Genomic DNA, 18,559 nt, shown 5'->3' on the forward strand with positions numbered 1-18,559 from the left:
TTCACGTATAGAAAAGTTCTGAGATAACACACAACGAAAAAAATGTTGTACCATATATTTGTTAGTCATAAGTAACTGGATGGCGCTAAATCGTAAGTTCGACTGATCTTATATCATTGTATTCTATGCATTAAAATGACATAAATTAATAAACAAATATGATGTAGTGCATACAAAACTAGTGCAATGTGCAACGCAGTGCACCGTTGCACTGACACGCTCGCTAATTTCGCTAAGTGACCTAAAAAGATGTCAACATAAGTTCATATTACTTTATACATGCTGTTTAATAAACTTAACTCATTTTTACTTAGTATAAAATGAGATCGCCGCCGCTATCTGTTCGCTTATATGTTTAAAATTATTCAATGAATTTTGATCCAGTTTTCAGCAATAGATCTTTATCTTTAGATTTCTGAAAACTGCCTCTTGAATCACTCTTGATTCAAGACGCATTTTTATATGTATAATACATGCACATCTATGCGAAGCCGGGGCGGGCCGCTAGTATACTATATGAGAAGCGCTAGTAGGTATTCTATATATATGGTAGAATCAAAATATGACTGTACAAAAGTGCGTGTAATGAGTTTATTTGAATAAAGATTATTTCTATTTGTAAAATAGGAAAGTGTTTGTTCTGTTACGCTTTCATATTTTAATGACTTAACTAATTATCATGATATATTGCATAGCGGCCTCTCATAAATAACGTCACACATTAATGGAGGAGGGAGGTGTGCAAAGTATGACACAGTGTGACAAGAAGTATTCACAAACTTCATCATCAGACCTTTCATAAATAACTTCACTCTTTAATGGGGCGAGGGAGGTGTGCAAAGTGTGACATAGTGTGACAAATTTCATGTCATCAAAAAACTTGCCTTAGATTTTGTGACATATTTTAATTTTAGTATTTCAACATGTCAAGTTTCATTTATATCCGTTCACCCATTTAGTCGTTAATAACAGATAGACATACTATCAGTTATTTATTTATTGTAAGAAAATTAAGGACGTATTTGTTCAAGTTACTAATCATATTGAATTGTCCTATCATTATCTGCTTCTTATTTATCCTATTTATTTGTGGTCTGCGTAATATGTTTTTCTCTTCCATAAAATCCTGTTCGCTGTCATCTCGTTATTTACTATATTTACGTCTTTCACACTGTCCATCCATCTCTTTTTCCTATGCCAATTAATAATCTTCATTTTTACCATAAACATGGATTTCATAGTAAAAATGAAGATCCTTGCAATTATTAAACCTGAAGGTTCCTTTCCCAAAAACATAACCTTCATAACTGAAAACACATTCACTTCGACGAGTTTTTATTTCACGCACTCAACAATGCACTTTTTACAGACTCCAGAATACTACAGAAAATAGACTTATTACATTTTTTATTTATCTAATATATAAAATTCTCGTGTCACAGGTTTCGTGTTTATACTCCTCTGAAACGGCTTGACTGATTTTGATGAAATTTTATATGTATATTCAGTAGGTCTGAGGATAGGTTTATAACTAATTTTATAGCTTTAAGTGTTAGAAGTGTTAGTTTGGGTGGCTCACTCGAAAAGATTTCTTTTTTCCACAATTTTTTTAATTTTTTTTATTATGTGGAATTTAAAATGTATGTATTTTACCTACATAACCCTAAATTTTCACCCTTCTACTATCAATCCCTATTGTTTAATAGCGATTTTAATTTATATGGCAAAACAACGGTTGGCGGGGTCAGCTAGTAATATATATATATTTTTAATTAACTTCTACAGCACCCAAGCAAATTTACAGCGGGTCGCTAGTTGGAAATGTAACGCGTTCTAACTATATTGTATATAATTGAATTATTTAATTAATTAGAGACTGAGACGGTATAGATAAGTTGAGAATGCAGGAGGAAGTCTGAAAGGCCAGCGGGTTGAATGCACCGGGGTCAATAACCTAGCTTTGCTGATAAAGTTCATATTGTAAATTTTGCCTACGCATTACATTTAATGACCCCGGTAGTCTAGCGGTTTAGCAAACTGTCGAATTTTTCGATAGTCGCGAGTTCGATTCCTGTATATTTGTATTCGTGAGTAGGTCTGTATTAGTGTTAATGTTTTTCTATGTAGACGAGTTTAAGTAATTCTATGGGTAGTCACTAGTCACCTTTAGTATGAATTATGCTTAGTTTGTGACTAAAATTGTTATTTGTAAAACGATGAATGGAATATTTGTAAAAAGTAACAAATATTCTGTTCATTCATAGATGAAATTATTTTTATTTCGCAACTAGCTGTTACCCGTAACATCACCTTTATTTTTTTAGGATAGAATAGAAAAGAAAATTCTTTATTCCATTAAAGCATATTTGATTAGTCATTATTTATTTTTGGAAACTACCGCTCATTCGGAAAGTTAACACAAGAAGAACGTGTAAACTTGCGTATAGCCCTTTAAATAATTTAGTTGTAACTTTACATTTTGAAGTTGAAATGTGTGTGACAAACTAGCGCTAATTCATTCGGTAAAGTTAGATAATAGGGTATGTAATAATTCTCAATGGAACTGAAATGTCTGTTTGTAATTTCAAATTAACACCTGTTAATAATGATAGAATAGAATAGAATAACATTTATTTCATAAAATTTAACTTAAGTAACATTGTAACTATGACCCCACACCAAGCTATGCCTGTATCGTGGATATCAAAGCAGGTTTGACAGTTAACGTTACATTGGTACGGCGATCAGAGTGCATATAATAATTTAGTGTTTATATAATATTAATACTAGTAATATATGACATAAAATTAAATAAAGAAAGAATACAATAATAAAAATTACAGATATGTATTTGTTAGTCGGCGAGTGTGTATGTGTATGTGTGGGATAATAATAATAATTTCACTAAATAATTATGTTAATAATAATCTCAAGGCAATTCACATTGCGCCATCTAGACCCAAGCTTAACTAGCTAGAGCTTATGTTATGGGTACTAGACAACGCATGCAAATGCATAGATAAATATTTCTTTTATAAATACGTATTATACATAGAAAACACCCAGACCGATACAAACAATCATACTGAATACAAATGTTTGTACCGTGCGAGGAATCGAACCCACGACCACCGGAAGTAAGGCGGGATACTAAACCGCTAAAACACCGAGGTCGTCGAATGAATAACTAAATGTAGTGTTTTTTTTTTCACAGTGGGTCGGCCGAACGGCGGATGGTGGTTCTATAGCAATGTCCAATTACCGTCTTCACGTGCAACCGCGCCGGCGCACTGGGCCCGGCGCGTCGGTACCACTGCGACTCATTGATGCTGTGGAAATACGAGATCTCATACATTTGGTTGTACTCTGCAAAAATGGACGCACTATCAAGTGAGTACGAGTGTCGTAGACTATCTTTAAGTATCGTAGAAAATCCCTGTCCCCTTTTTAATTTATCTATTGTAGTTACAACTCTTTTTTTTATTATGAAGTACGTGATGCTCAGCATATTTTTCAGTAACAAAAAAAAAACGAACAAAAACCTCTTTTTGTAAAGTCGGTTCAAAAAGAGGTTGTTCTTCTAGAAAAGAGGTAACATTCATAATTATATATTTATGTAACGTAAAGAAATTTAAGATGTATAGTGCGTTAATATACAGTTAGTATAGTATACAAACAATATTTATACATAAAGAAATAATTTGTTATATCCTACTTATATAAATAGATACATAATTATTAACATCATAAATTACAAAAAAAATATCTACTTAATTAAAGCATTATATAAATACAATAATACACAAAGTCTAGTATGAATTCGACAACACATTTAGCATATCTGTGTTAAATATTGAATCAATACGCTAAAATAGAAACAAATTGCGTAAAGAACTTTGACAAATATTTTTTTTATAATATAAACAGATAATTCGTTTTAAAACAGGAATTAGTTAGAAATACATATTTATATTTGAGAATTATGTTCATAACGTAGTTTAAAATCAAAGATGCAATTGATTTCTAGGTTTACAATCGAGTTCAGAAAAAGGCGGAAGTTCTCAAGTGAACTGTGTTTTTTATTGTAATATTATTGAAGACACAAAAAACATTAAGACTGTTTTTGTTTTCAACAATAAAATTATTATCATGACTTACCTAGTAACAACTTATTATGCTGAAATTATCAACAATAATTTGTTTTGAACAAGAATTGGGGTTAGCAACAGATAAAAATATTAGGTAATTGGATGTACTTGTATCTATTTACGTAAAACTAGTCGGCAATAAGTTCCATCCATTTTTATATAGTTGTTTGTTCGGAATTATTAATGAATCATGTACTAATACTAATGATTGTACATACAGCCATGACGCGCTCGTTATCCTACCGCGGCTGCGCGCTATGCAATATTATGCATCTGTGGTCCATTACGTTTTGCGCGGGAAAATAAAAAAGACTACAAAAATTACTTCTGCAGACATAATAATTTTCTTTCGCTACTAATTCTTAATTGTTTTATACTGTTCTACATAAGTTTATTGTCATAATTTATTTTTATTATTATGCTTTCTATATATACAAAATAAATAAAATTTATTTTCGATAAGCATACATTAGTTGTTACTGTAGAATATAATTTTCAATTACGTTTTGCCTCTTCAACATTTAAAATTAATTATTCGAAACATTTTTCGTCAGTGCTATTATAAACATTTATCCTTATCACATAATTTTAGGCATTTAAAAACTAGTTTACGGAGTAAAAACATTTGTCGAGTAAACAATTATTTAATTTATTTGTCAATTATCCTCGTGGAATTTCTTTTATATACTTTATTATAATTGTACAACAAATCTGAATACAAATACAGCCCCTACTAACATACCTAACAGTGTCATAGCGTGCTATTCCGGATAAATATTTGATATACGTCTTTATAATCGTTACAGAACATTGTCTGTTGTCACATTAAATAAGATAAGACATTTAATAAGCCTATTATTCTATAATAGACTTAGCAAAAACTCGATTCAGTCTTTTTTCTTATGGATGATAATGGAATGGTGTTCCCGTCTGCGCTAACTGTTTACGCTGGCGGGGCACCAGTGGAGAATGATAAGATGTGTATGAGATCAGATAATTTTAATTTTTCATTTCGTACATGTTAAATCTTAAATGAGAATCATTGGCAGTTTTATATATTCTTTTATCCATATATAAGATACGAGTGTTCTTTGTATACATTTGTTTTATATACACTTCTCTCACTACGCTCTGCTGTAATAAACGTCTACAACCATCTCTTTTATTTTCATTTATTTTTACTGTACAAGTAGTTCCATTTATTAGCGTGTACAGTCAAACACACAAACAAATTTTCTAGATATTTCGTGTCATTAACGTACGATATTTTTGTTATAGGTGCACATTTAGTACAGGAGACCAGTGCGTGGAGTGGTGGCGCAGAATCAACACCGGCCTAGTAACTATGAACTCAGTGCAGGAGACATTTGCGGCAGCGTATGCCGCGTGGGCTAAGGAACAACCGCCCACATCTGTGCACAGAGCACTCCTGAAAGCAACGCACAACTTAAAGGAGCCCTGGTGGCACGTAGAGGTGTGTGTATAATACTTTATGATTGCCTAGTAACATTTTTGCTCATTATGGAGTTTGACCTTTGTCTCAAGGAGAGGAAATTTTTAGTAATGGGGAGTAACCCCAATTAGCAATGTATTTTTTCGAATTATTCTAAAGTGGCCTTTGAAATAGCCATTACAGCTTCACCGGAGTAGTAGGCGAACGGTGTGGAGCGGCTTTTTTCGGACTATAATGGTGGCTGTACAGCTTCACCAGACGATAGGGGACGAGTGCAGATGACACTCCAAAACCGCGGGAGGACCTATGCGGCTGAAGGCCAACTCCCGCCTGACGGGGATACCATTTTAGTCTGAGGGCACCGCTAGGGGTTCCAACATCGGCTCCAGCCATTATAATTTCAATTCCCTTTTTCAACCACTATTCGAGGACGATATCGCGGGCTACAGCTAGTACTTAATAAACAATTTTAATGTATAACATTTTAATTCAGTTTATTTAGTTATTCTGTTGCTAATTAGGACGTTAGTGCGTTGAATCGTATCGTGAAAGTAAATGGAATTAGCCTTGACCTGGACTGTCTTTGCATAGTATTGACTTACATTTTTATCGCGCTATTATTAAATTTTCATACATTTAATTCATTTAGCATTTTCATTTTCATCAGCACGACCTCGGTGGTCTGGCGGTTTAGCACACCGTTTTATTTCCGATGGTCTCGGTTTCGATTTCTCGCACGGTGAACATTTGAATTCAGGAGTATAATTGTTTGTATCGGACTGGGTGTTTTCTGTGTATATAATATATTATTATATATTTACATAGTTGTTTATTTGAAACATATGTAAATATGTTATCTGTAAATCTTACTGATTCTATCACCTTCTTCGGGATTTTGTTATCAATATTTTTTATAACTGCAGAGTTAATTCAAAATTTAAATGAGCAGAATGTTTTTGGTGTCGACCATATTCCAACTTTCGATCTTCGACAGTAAACCTCTAGTTCACGATGGTCATTTGAAAGACAAGAAATGAAATTTATTGTTAATTAAGTCTTTATAAAATAACAAAAATATACATTTTTTTATTATTTTTTTTTACAGGCTGATAGACTTGGCTTCAATGAAAGCAGAGTATGGCGAATCTCGATGGCTAACTCAGATTTTAAGTTATGCTCGTCCTACCCACCGGCACTCATAGTACCCAGAAATATTGGAGACGAGGACCTCGATTCAGTTGCACGGTAAGAAATATTAATTATTTTTTTTAATGTCTCGGTATTATTTAGTTACCTTTCTTGGTGTGATCAGATTAGGTGCCAATATTGTCTATGGTACGTACCATAGACAATATTGGCACCTAATCATGAATACGTATATACATATATACATGAATTCATTAAATTTTCTTTTTTAATCAGGAATCTGGAGTATTATTTGGATTATACGTTGCTTCGTGTGAGCAAATTAGGGCTATCATTATCTACGTCACATGATTTTAATGTCACAGCTGGTCACATTTGTGGGAATCCCCTCTATATAATGACTTTACATATTTTAGAATTTTTTACAATTAGAAATTATTAAATTAATCGAAGATCAGTTTTTGATTGAACTACATGTATTTAGTTTTTTTTCTGTTCTGTAAGTGGTTTTTATATCTAACATTGTGGTATTTTTGAAGGTTTCGTGCGATGCGTCGTATACCGGCGGTTGTGTGGCGGCACCGTGGTAATGGCGCGGTGATAGCCCGCTCATCGCAACCGGAAGTCGGATGGCTCGGCTGGCGGTCGAGCGAGGACGAACGCTTACTGGCGGCTTTCGTCACCGCCTGTCACGAAGACAAGACCACACTCTCCTCGGGCAACAACAAGGTATGCACTCCTGGTATTTATAAAGCTAAACATCTCTTACAGCACTCACTATCTTGTTTCAAACTTATGTTATGGGTTATACAAACATTATCGTGAAGAACATGATTATACCTACTTATGATGCACTGCCTAAGTAATTTATATTGTGTATAGTAAAATATGTATAAACATAAATATGTATAAACATATTTTACTATACACAATATAAATTACTTAGGCAGTGCATCATAAGTAGGTATAATCATGTTCTTTTGTCTGTTTGCTCTCCTGGTAGTGGATCACTAATAAATTCATAAGTAAATAACCATGAACAACTCACACGATGCTGTAGTACCGAACTAAACATAGCTTGCACGATAGGCATCTATCTATATATTAATACGTGAAGTGAAAACTTTGTACCCTATTTTATAAAAAATGTGTGGACGAAGAATATGGAATTCCGCACAGTTATTGTTTATAGAGAAGAATGCTAATTTAGTTTTTAGTTATTCATAAAAAATACATTAAATCAAGAGAACAAACATACTGTCAAATACACTACTGTGTATTGGACAAACACGAATATATCCCCTTTTGTTTATTGTTAAAATCTTTTCGACCACTAGTAGGTATAAATACATACGTAAATATGTACACTAGTATAATTGCATATAACTAAGAGGTGCGAGACGGCGCATGCCAGTGTGGATCGATCGGATTTGATTTGATGAAAAATATCGTATAATAAGCTCAACTGACCTTTGTCTATTGACATGCCAATTAGTAAGGACCCAACCGAATGTTCGCCAAATCGTGATGTACTCGGGCAGCATCAGTAAGCCACGGTCACGGCGCTCACATTTAAATATAGACCTTATTTAAAATGTAGCACGTTTAAAAGTAAATTGTTTACTTTGTTTCAATATCAAAACATGCAGATACAATGTAATGTTTTGCTTGTCATCTCACTCTAAAAACGAGTCGAGGCCCCGCACTCACGTGGTTACACGGTGGTATTGAAATTACTGTCGTATATGAACAGTAAGTCATTATATATGCGTTATTTTGTATGTCAATTGGTTAAGAGTGTTTTTTTTTTATAATTGGAATGGCAAACAAGCTGCTTGATGGAAAATGGTTATAGTTGCTTATATACATGAACATATATGACATAATAAACATATATAACGTATATGAACAGCACTCCTGAAGTCACATGTTACATTGTAACGCTTGTAGGACCTCGAAATGGAATGATGAATTATCATGAAAAGATGCGGCGCGTCTTTCTCGTCCTTTTCGCCTATATTTTCGTGCAAATTGTTTCGTGCGTAAAAGACGCCCGCGCGTGAAAGAGCGTACTTGTGTAAAGGTAGCTAATGGTAAAGCTTTTAAAGCAAGTCTGAATTTTGATAAAATTTATCACGAGGTTATATAGACTAATTGTCATATTTTTTTGTTCGTTCCAGCAACAAAAGCTACTAATAGTGGACGCGCGTTCTTACGCGTCAGCGGTGACGAACCGCGCGCGCGGAGGTGGCTGCGAGTGCCAGCAGTACTACCCGGCCGCCGACATACAGTTCATGTGCCTGCCCAACATACACCACGTGCGCCGCAGCTTCCAGCAGATGCGGGCGCTCGTCGCCGAGCCCAGCGACCAGGCCAAGTGGGTCTCACTACTCTGTTATCGTAATTAGCTACCGGGAGTAGACTAAATAATCGTTAGTACTACCTGGCCGCCGACATACAGTTCATGTGCGTAACAAACAATTTTAAGCGTAAAGTCTTTATTATTATGACGATGAGAAAAAATATTAATACAAAAAACTTAGCGTTTTAAGCAGTGTATGAATAAATTATTTTTTATTTGATGTGACGACACGCAGTTCTTTTTTTTATTATTATTAATGGGATTGCGCTTGGTCTTACCTCATGTGATGGGAAATTATGGCAAATACCTTGGATGTAGCGCGCTTACCCAGAAGATATCTATTCAGCATAGACTTTAAGAATCCGGTGATGTGTTTCTCCGGGAACATGAAGTGTGTTCTCTTTGGCTGTGAGTTTTAAAAATGGCGATGCGAACCGCTTGATGCGAATATGTGGAATTTCGACGACGTAAGAATGAAGTTCTACCATTCGTCGTGTAATTCGGTGATAGGAAGATCTTTATCGATTTGTTCGATACTTAATCGGTTGATTGAGACTTAAGCCGGTGTTATGTGATTGCAGCTGGCACAGCAACCTGGAGCGCACGCTGTGGCCGCAGTACGTGGCGGGCGTGCTGCGCGCGGCGGGCGTGGTGGCCCGGGCGGTGGCGGGCGGCAGGCCCGCGCTCGTGCACTGCTCGGACGGCTGGGACCGCACGCCGCAGATAGTGGCCGCCGCTCAGCTGCTGCTGGACCCCTACTACCGCACCATGCAGGCTAGTATATACTACGGGCCTCTACCCCGCTAAGTACAGCGACGACCCGGAGTAGTCACTCCGGGCTCTTGCTCTTAATAATATCATTGTTTTGCAATTATACTTTACTATTATAGGTATAATTTAAAACTACTTATACTTCTTATAAACCAAAAAGCATTTGCTACTTTGTCTTACCTATTTCAGCCGCCAAATTTGTAAGCTTTACCCATCAATTGAATGGCAAGTTCCCTAAGATACAGTATGTGCATTATTCATATATAAATATTAATAGACTTGTGTTGTTGTGCAGGGCTTCCGGATATTGATTGAACGTGAATGGCTTGACTTCGGTCACAAGTTCGCGGATCGGTGTGGCCACCAGTTCAATTCTGAGGATCCCAACGAGAGGTCACCCATCTTCCTGCAGTGGCTCGATGTCGTACACCAACTGATGTTGCAGTACCCCTGCAGTTTCGAGTTCAACGAAGCTTATTTGGTAAATTATTTTTTTAATTAATGATATTGATAGGATGTAGTGAAGTTATAGTGAAGATGTCTTTTGCTTGGGCTAAAATTCCGCCTCATGTATTATAATCATCATAACGCACGTATATAATAATACTAGCTGACTCGCGCAACTTATCAGTATACTTCGCCCAATTTACACTTAATATCTTATATTATAGCCTACGTATTGTTCTGATATATAAGTTGACTGTAGTTTCATCAAAATCCGTTCAGTAGTTTTTTTTTGTGAAAGAATAACAAACATCCATTCATACTCACGAGCTTTTTCATTTATAATATTAGTAAGATGGTTTTTCAACATGAAACACGCCGTTCGACTACCAGGAGTACATAAGTGCGTAACGTGTTGCAGATAAAGCTGGCGACGCACGTGCACTCGTGCATGTTCGGCACGTTCCTGTGCAACACGTCGCGCGAGCGGGGCGACGCGCGGCTGGCCGACCTGACCTCGTGCGTGTGGCACCTGCTGGCCGCGCCCGCCTACAGGAACCACCTCTACTCGCCGCACCATCCAGAACAGGTACCTTATGAGTCCATACTGACTGACGGTAAGAGGTGACCGTCACGTGGATATATAGATAAATTTGATTAATTTGGATCATTGAAATACATATTTTTTAGGATTATAATGCAATGTTATATACCTGCTCTAACGTTGTGCATTGCCGTTGTGCCTGTGGAGAATGATAGATTGAGCTTCATGCTCACTAATGTTGTCATGTCGGTGAACCGATCTCGATGTATTCACCAGGAAAAATAATCCACTATAGTTTAAAGGGGAAAACCTTGGACCATTTTGAGGTGGATCTGATAGGATCTATAGCTAGCAATAGGCTTGCTAGTCGCCATTACTGCCCTATCCGACGATTTAATATAATAAGTAATAATAAGTTTTGTTTATTAAGATTATGTAATTTATCAGGTGATATGGCCGGAGTGCAGCGTGCGCTCGCTGCAGCTGTGGTGGGCGATGTACGGCGGCGAGCGGGACGAGCGGGCCGACGAGCCCGAGCCGGCGTCGCTGGAACCGCTCGAGCCGCTCGAGTCGCTCGCTCCGCTCGAACCGCTCGCACCGCTCGCACCGCTCGCGCCCCCGGACGCACACCCGCACGCCGCAGTCGCACAGCCGCGTACTTCACACACCGGTACTTACCAATTTACTATTTATATCATATGCAAATCTGGATTTCGGTTTAGAACACATGTAGTATATAATAATGATAGTAACATGAAGTAAAATAGTATATAATAAACGAAATATTTACAATGATAATATTTTTAATGAACTCCCAATATTTCGACTCTATTACAAACATCTTGATTACGAGTCGACTGAATTGAGCTAAACAACGGCGATTTAAGTTTAAAACAGTGTTTACTGTATAATAATTTGAATAATACGTTCATTATAATTTTTTTGCGTTTACACGGCACGGCCTCGTGATTTAGTACCTCCATTTAGATCCCATAATCTTTGTATGTTAATTCATATTTCCGGCTGAGTTAGCCAAAATTAAAATCTCTGTTGCTGAAACACTGATAATAAACGAAAATTAATGTTCTAACACGGCAAAAAGTAAAGTCGCTTCCTATAATGTTAAATTCAAATAAGTTCAGGGAAATGCAGGCATGTCAAGTGTTATATGTTACCACATTTATTGACAACTGGATCTAGATTTATCTATATTATTATACTATAGTATTTTTCACATATTAAAATACCATTATTTTAGCCCTTAGTACACTGGTTTTTATACATTTGAGTTTATAAAAAATCAGGTACAAAATGTTGCAAATAATTTAATAGAAACGTAGCTATAAATAACATTGACATTTGGCTTTTCTGTTTCAGGCATGTCAAAAACAAGATCTTGCGATAATCTTTTGGCGGAAGGAGAGAAGAGAACAGCGCAGCGACGCTGCAGCGATCCCAGCATTGCAGCCGATGTTATGTAAGTATATTGTCTACAATATACAATCGAAGAAGTTTCTTCCTTTTTACAGTGGAACAAGGGTGCCCTTGAATCATCGGGCAAGTTGAATCTATTGAATTCTAAGAAGTTCCGCTCTTAACCTCTTAATGCTTATCTGTCAACGATTGTCGCTTACAATGAATAAGCGACAATCGCATATACATATATATCATGCCACTACGATGTCCTGCCTCTTATCCTGGAATTTTACTGCCTAATATACACCCTACAACCGAAACACCTCTTACAAAGCAATATACCCTTTATTACACTAGTAAACATTAAATGACAACGTAATAGATTTTACATAAATTCTAGCTTTTGAAGTATTTGTTTTTTTTTTAATTATGAACATTTATCGTAATAGAAACATTGTGTCATGGTGTAGGAAGCTGTCGGTGTCGGGCGGCGGCGGCGAGTGCTCGGGGCGGCGCGGGTGTCGCGGGGCGCTCACCGACAGCTGCGTCGACCAGCTGCCCGTGCTGCCCGTCCACGAGGAACAACACCATGTAAGCCGAACGTTTTATATCATCCTGTAGATATACAATAAAATATATATTTCGTGAAAACACCCTGTAGATATTCACTGCTGGATGTATAAAATAAAATACTATGTCATACACAATCTTTATAATAATTTTTTTATTGCTAATAGCTACCTTTACCCGCTTTATGCTCTATCACGCGCTAATAGCACGGTAGAAAAATGTGTATCTAAAAGTGTGACGAAGAGAAGGGTAAGCGCGCTACATCCTAGGTCTTGCCATCATTTACCATCAGATGAGGTAAGACCAAGCGCAATCCCATTATTAATAAAAAAAAAAGAACGATTACGACCGCGCGCGCTATAAGCTCATCCTGTAGATATACAATAAAATATATATTTCGTGAAAACACCCTGTAGATATTCACTGCTGGATGTATAAAATAAAATACTATGTCATACACAATCTTTATAATAATTTTTTTATTGCTAATAGCTACCTTTACCCGCTTTATGCTCTATCACGCGCTAATAGCACGGTAGAAAAATGTGTATCTAAAAGTGTGACGAAGAGAAGGGTAAGCGCGCTACATCCTAGGTCTTGCCATCATTTACCATCAGATGAGGTAAGACCAAGCGCAATCCCATTATTAATAAAAAAAAAAGAACGATTACGACCGCGCGCGCTATAAGCTCTTTTAAATTAACGTTAAACATTTTGAGTAGATTTTCCAAAATTTGTACTATATAATATATACTACTACCACTTCTAAGACAAACACTTTCACATACATATATATCAAGTTTATATGAATGTCATCTCTTTTGTTTTTACTAAAGGTTGGTAGTCTTCACCCCGACCACTTCGAAAGTCAACGGATACCTCGCGACCTCGCCAGCGGCTCGTCCTCGCTGGAGCGCGAGCTGGGCGGCGCGGAGGGCGCGGCGGGGGGTGCGGGGGGCGCGGGGGGGTGTGCGGCGGGGGGCGGTGACGTCACGGACGGGCCGCGCTGCCGCCGCGCCACCCCCGACGTGGGCACGCCGGAGGAGCAGCCGGTTTTTCTCTGCGACACGTATACTGATGTCATCGGGATAGCTGATGTGAGTGTTTTATGTTATCCTGATGGTGATTGTACCTATTACGTCATTGCCTTACCTTGCCTTGTCTTTATCCCTTCATTTGGGGTCGGTGTAGTATGGAAATTCTGCAATGTTAAAGGAGATAATATATTTATATAATGTATAATAACCACTACGACTAAAGTAGTACTATGAGTAGGTGCTGTTAAGCCAACTATACATACATACATACATACATCTAATTGAATTGGAAATATATTGTAGAAACTCTGTAATAAAACCAATCAACTCCAACAAGTTTGGGCTTCATTAACGTCATGTTAAATAACAATGCATACTTCAGTATAACTCAGTATTTTTTTAATTACAATATCTTTTAATTTGTACAGGCGGCAAGAGAGTCCGGTCGTTCCCGTCACATCAGTATCACGTGGCGGTCTATATCAGAATCGAGTAACCAATCGAATCCGTCGTCGAGCGGGTTCGACATAGAGACGCGACGGTCCCCGGACGCGCATTCGGGCGACGAGTACCCGGCCCGGACCAGGCCCGGCCCCGGGCCCGGCTCCGCGCCCGGCCCCGCACTCAACGGGGCCGCGCACCACGGGACCAACGGACACGTCAACGGGACCAACGGACATGTCAACGGATATGACGAAGTCACCGGGAAGTTTTTGGATGTCGATTTTAATGGTGAGAAGACACCTTAATTTTTTAGTGACTGAAATGTCAAATGGCTGACAGTTAGTTTGCGATATAGATGTCAAAGGCCACCATATATTGTGAAGTCTGTAGTATGTAGCTATTTGATCTACGACCATTGTGGAGTCTAAAGCAGTTCTTCCGCTATGTTCTAAGCACGGCAACGAAATCAGGTTAGTTTTGGGTTTTTTGTGGTATACATAATACAGTGGAAGAATAACAATTTTCATTTACACTTAAAGAAAAAAAAAATTACAACAGACATAAGTGGAACATAATATAATAAGGAGAAAGTCAAGATTAGTTAGTCCATCGTGGTGAATTCATCAGTAATTAATCGTGATAGTTTTCAAAGCTACGTAGAGGTCAGTCCAACTTAATATATTACTAGCAAAGAACACTAATAAAATTTAGTCAAACAAGTTTAATCAAACATTAGTGACAACGATTACTACTTTTACTAAACAAATAAATATCTGTATAACAGGTGGCGCGACATCTAGCAGCATATCGTCGGAGAGCGAGGGCGAGGCGGCCTCGGGAGCGCCGCTGGTGTCGGCCGCGCGGCCCGAGGGCCCGGCGGGGGTGGCGGGGGTGGCGGGGGGCGCGGGGTGTGCGGGGGGTGCGGGGGTGGCGGGGGGCGCGGGCCCGTGCGGCCGGAGGTCGGCGCACGCGCGCGGCCGCGTGCCCAGCCAGCTGACGCTGTGCCCCGCGTCGCCACGCCGCCAGCCCTGCTGCCACTGCAGCCGCCGCGCCAGCACCACCAGTCAGTACCCCACCCACTCGCTACCCAATATTCACACTCCTAAACGTGGTGGATACTCTCTTAAGTGGATATTTTTTTGTAGTACTTAAATTTTTTTGTTTGTATTCACGGTTTTTATAAATAGACCGGTGTAACTTTATTAACGTTGCTAATGTGGTGCATATACATATTAACTTTTCGTGGAGTATATATATAAAATATGGTATATATGAAGGTTGTTGCAGTCTCACGATTTTAGTGATTTGTTGGCGCTGCTTTTCATTTTTGGAAAAATCTATAAAGCATATTAAAGTAAACTTGGATCAGTCATTTCATCAAGTTTAAAATGATTCATACTCAAGATCGAAGTGATATCAGTAGGTCATCAGTACGTTTTTTGTTCTGTATTTTTACATTATTATGTTCACCCTCATACCAATACCATACTAATATCATACTTATTTTAATTATATATTTATTAAAACTTAAAGATGCATACGGAGGACTTAACACCATAAGGCATTTTCTTCAAGTTATCTTATTATTGTTTTCGGGTTTTAATATCTTTATATATCGTATACATGTCGACCATATAATAATGTTGAAATATACTCTACTTTTAAAGTGTGATGTGAAGTGACCGAGATATGTGGTCCTCAGGCGGCGTGGAGACGTCTGGCGAGTCCGCGACGAGCTCCGAGTGGTGGTGGGGCGGGGGCGTCCGCTGCGTGTGCGGCGCCGCCGGGCCGGCCCCCGCCGCGCCCGCCGCCGACGCGCTCGACGGCCTGCCGCCCGCCACCGACCCGCTGCAGGCGCGTCTGCATCAGATCATCCTCCACCAGAAGGTCGGTACCCACCACACACCCACAGATAGATAGATCATTTATTTACTTGAACATTTACAGTATAGGTCTTACTAGGATTTGGATACCGTTGTCGCCTCATATTCAGGAAATGGCAAAAAGGCGTGCAAATTACAATTTTTTTTACTTACATATTAATAAACAAGTTTAAATGATTAAATGTTACGTCAATTCTCGCAAAGAGTAACAGCATTTTTTACGAGCCATTTGTGTAGTTCTACTTTAAACCTATTTAATGGCATGTTTCTAATTACCTGTGGTATTTTATTTTACCGAATAAATGTTTACAATCCCTGGTTTACACTGTAATAAGTAAGCGAATGACAAAAAGATATCGAACTTAAGAATAGACCGACTATTTGTAAACTTAAATAAATGGGTAAAACGTAAAAGTACTAATGGATATCTTTAACTTTGCAGAAAGTAGTCGAGGAACTAAGCGGACAACTCAGAGAGGCGCGCGAAGCTCTCCGGCTAGCGTCGCCCGTGGCTGCGCCACCACCACTTGTCGCTTCGCCCACACAGGTAGCATTCATTAACGCTTATTTGAGACCGAAAAATCTTAATACAGCCCAACTATATAAAAGCTTTACTTCATAAACTTGGAAACCTAATGTTAATCGGTCTGTGCATGATGTCGCAGATGGCGAGTAGCGGGAGTGCGAGCGGAAGCGTAAGCGTGCGCGGTAGCGGCAGCAGCAGCGGAAGCGGAAGCGGTAGTGCGTCCGAGGTGGAGGTGGGAGAGGAGGCGCGCGGCGTGGTTTGGCTGCCGGACAGCGCCGCGCCGCGCTGCCAGTACTGCAGCAACCACTTCTGGCTCGCCAGGCGGCGCCACCACTGCAGGTACTATATCAAAATCGGACTGAATAACAATGTTCTTGTTATTGATTATCCAAAATATCTTTCCTGTCGAAAAACTTTTAAACCATGTCGTATTTAAACGCACATCTAGTTTTTCAATTGCTGTTGCCTCAGTTAAGAACATTCTTCTTCGAAAGAGAATTTGATGTAATCTCTGAATATTCGAGAGTATTAACAAGGCAGGAGAAAACTTTGGAAGGACATCAAGGACAAATATCAGGAATAAATAGTTATCTAAGCTTTGATTTATGTACTCTGAGGTACACAGTACAAAGTCGTCCTGGCTACGTCGGTCTCACGTCTGCAGCTTAGAACAGATGAGTTAAACAGTAAAAATTTATGTAATTCGTGAGACGTAGTATGAATAGCCCCATGTGACTACGATATTTGATAGATACATTTGTCACCAGGCGGTGTGGCGGCATCTTCTGCGGATCGTGCTCCGAGATGAGCTCGTGGGGCGACTGCGGGTCGGTGCGGGTGTGCCGGCGGTGTCGCGCGCAGCGGTGACGCGAGCTCACGCCCGTGACCGCGCCCGCCCGAGTGACCGTGACCGCCCGCGCCCCCGTGACCGCCCCCGCCCCCGTGACCGTGACCGCCCCCGTGATTAAACTCGCGCGCGCTCACGTCGCCACGCTACTCAAACACACGTTCAACTGAGCCGCGATCTCCGCTACTATCTGTAGGTCTTTGTGCCGTTCGCGTGAACCTCTCGCGCACCTATGACGTCCTGGTACCGGCGTCGTACGGACGAAGAGGTGGGAGACGAAAGTAGCGTTTTATTTGCGATATCGGTTAAGGGAGCACGATATGTATGGAATACATTATCCATGCGGTTACATACATATATATAGGTGTAAGCCAATCCCATACTTTTGCATTTTTAGCGACTTTAATAAAGGAAGTCGTCTTATATTAGCCAGTGTGATTTTTATGTATGGACTTTTTGTTGATTTCTGGTACGATTTACACTATTTTTTTACTTCAAAATAGAAGGAAGTTGATGTATATTTGTCGTGTATATTTTTTAAGTTTGTTTTTTGTTTGAACATATTTTTATGTTTCTGTCACGGTTTTATTGAAGATGAAGTCGGTTCTATATTATTAATCAATAATTACCGTCATCGCCAATAAAATGTTACTTTCACTAGGTCCCGAATAATAAAGAGAAACTAACTATACTGCGCATTTATGATATCCTAGTATGTGAAACGTATACATGGGCATAGAGATACTAGCGGCAACATAGAGATGAAACTCATTATGTCCCTATTAAAACTATTTAGACAAAGACAATTGCTGCCTATTTATATGAGAATTACGCTCAGTAAGATGTAGGTCTAAATGGTTATAGCATTCTGTTACTAGTCAAACTGCTTGGAGAAATTAACTTGACATCATAAATGGATAATTAATTTATCTATAGAAAAAAATAAGGAGAAAATTTCACAGATAGAT

The 18,559-nt window shown here is 38.7% G+C and overlaps 1 protein-coding gene across 1 annotated transcript in view; it reads left to right on the top strand.

Annotated features, from left to right (window-relative positions):
• Positions 1-17,940, top strand: part of LOC131846291 (myotubularin-related protein 3) — a 41,036-nt gene extending 23,096 nt beyond the window's left edge. Inside the window, exons 4-22 of the mRNA XM_059195557.1 lie at positions 3,215-3,390; positions 5,427-5,622; positions 6,707-6,846; positions 7,287-7,476; positions 8,928-9,124; positions 9,691-9,883; positions 10,176-10,361; positions 10,746-10,913; positions 11,316-11,538; positions 12,246-12,345; positions 12,755-12,875; positions 13,691-13,951; positions 14,320-14,623; positions 15,120-15,186; positions 15,271-15,398; positions 16,038-16,222; positions 16,661-16,765; positions 16,884-17,083; positions 17,512-17,940. Of these exons, the coding sequence (XP_059051540.1) occupies positions 3,215-3,390; positions 5,427-5,622; positions 6,707-6,846; positions 7,287-7,476; positions 8,928-9,124; positions 9,691-9,883; positions 10,176-10,361; positions 10,746-10,913; positions 11,316-11,538; positions 12,246-12,345; positions 12,755-12,875; positions 13,691-13,951; positions 14,320-14,623; positions 15,120-15,186; positions 15,271-15,398; positions 16,038-16,222; positions 16,661-16,765; positions 16,884-17,083; positions 17,512-17,611 (3,240 nt within the window). The 3' untranslated portion in view covers positions 17,612-17,940. The remainder of the gene's footprint in view (positions 1-3,214; positions 3,391-5,426; positions 5,623-6,706; positions 6,847-7,286; positions 7,477-8,927; positions 9,125-9,690; positions 9,884-10,175; positions 10,362-10,745; positions 10,914-11,315; positions 11,539-12,245; positions 12,346-12,754; positions 12,876-13,690; positions 13,952-14,319; positions 14,624-15,119; positions 15,187-15,270; positions 15,399-16,037; positions 16,223-16,660; positions 16,766-16,883; positions 17,084-17,511) is intronic.
• The last annotated feature ends 619 nt before the right edge of the window (positions 17,941-18,559 follow it).

Source organism: Achroia grisella, unplaced genomic scaffold, assembly GCF_030625045.1.
Source record: "Achroia grisella isolate CSIRO2021 unplaced genomic scaffold, CSIRO_AGI_Agris_v1 utg109, whole genome shotgun sequence".
NCBI lineage: Eukaryota > Metazoa > Arthropoda > Insecta > Lepidoptera > Pyralidae > Achroia > Achroia grisella.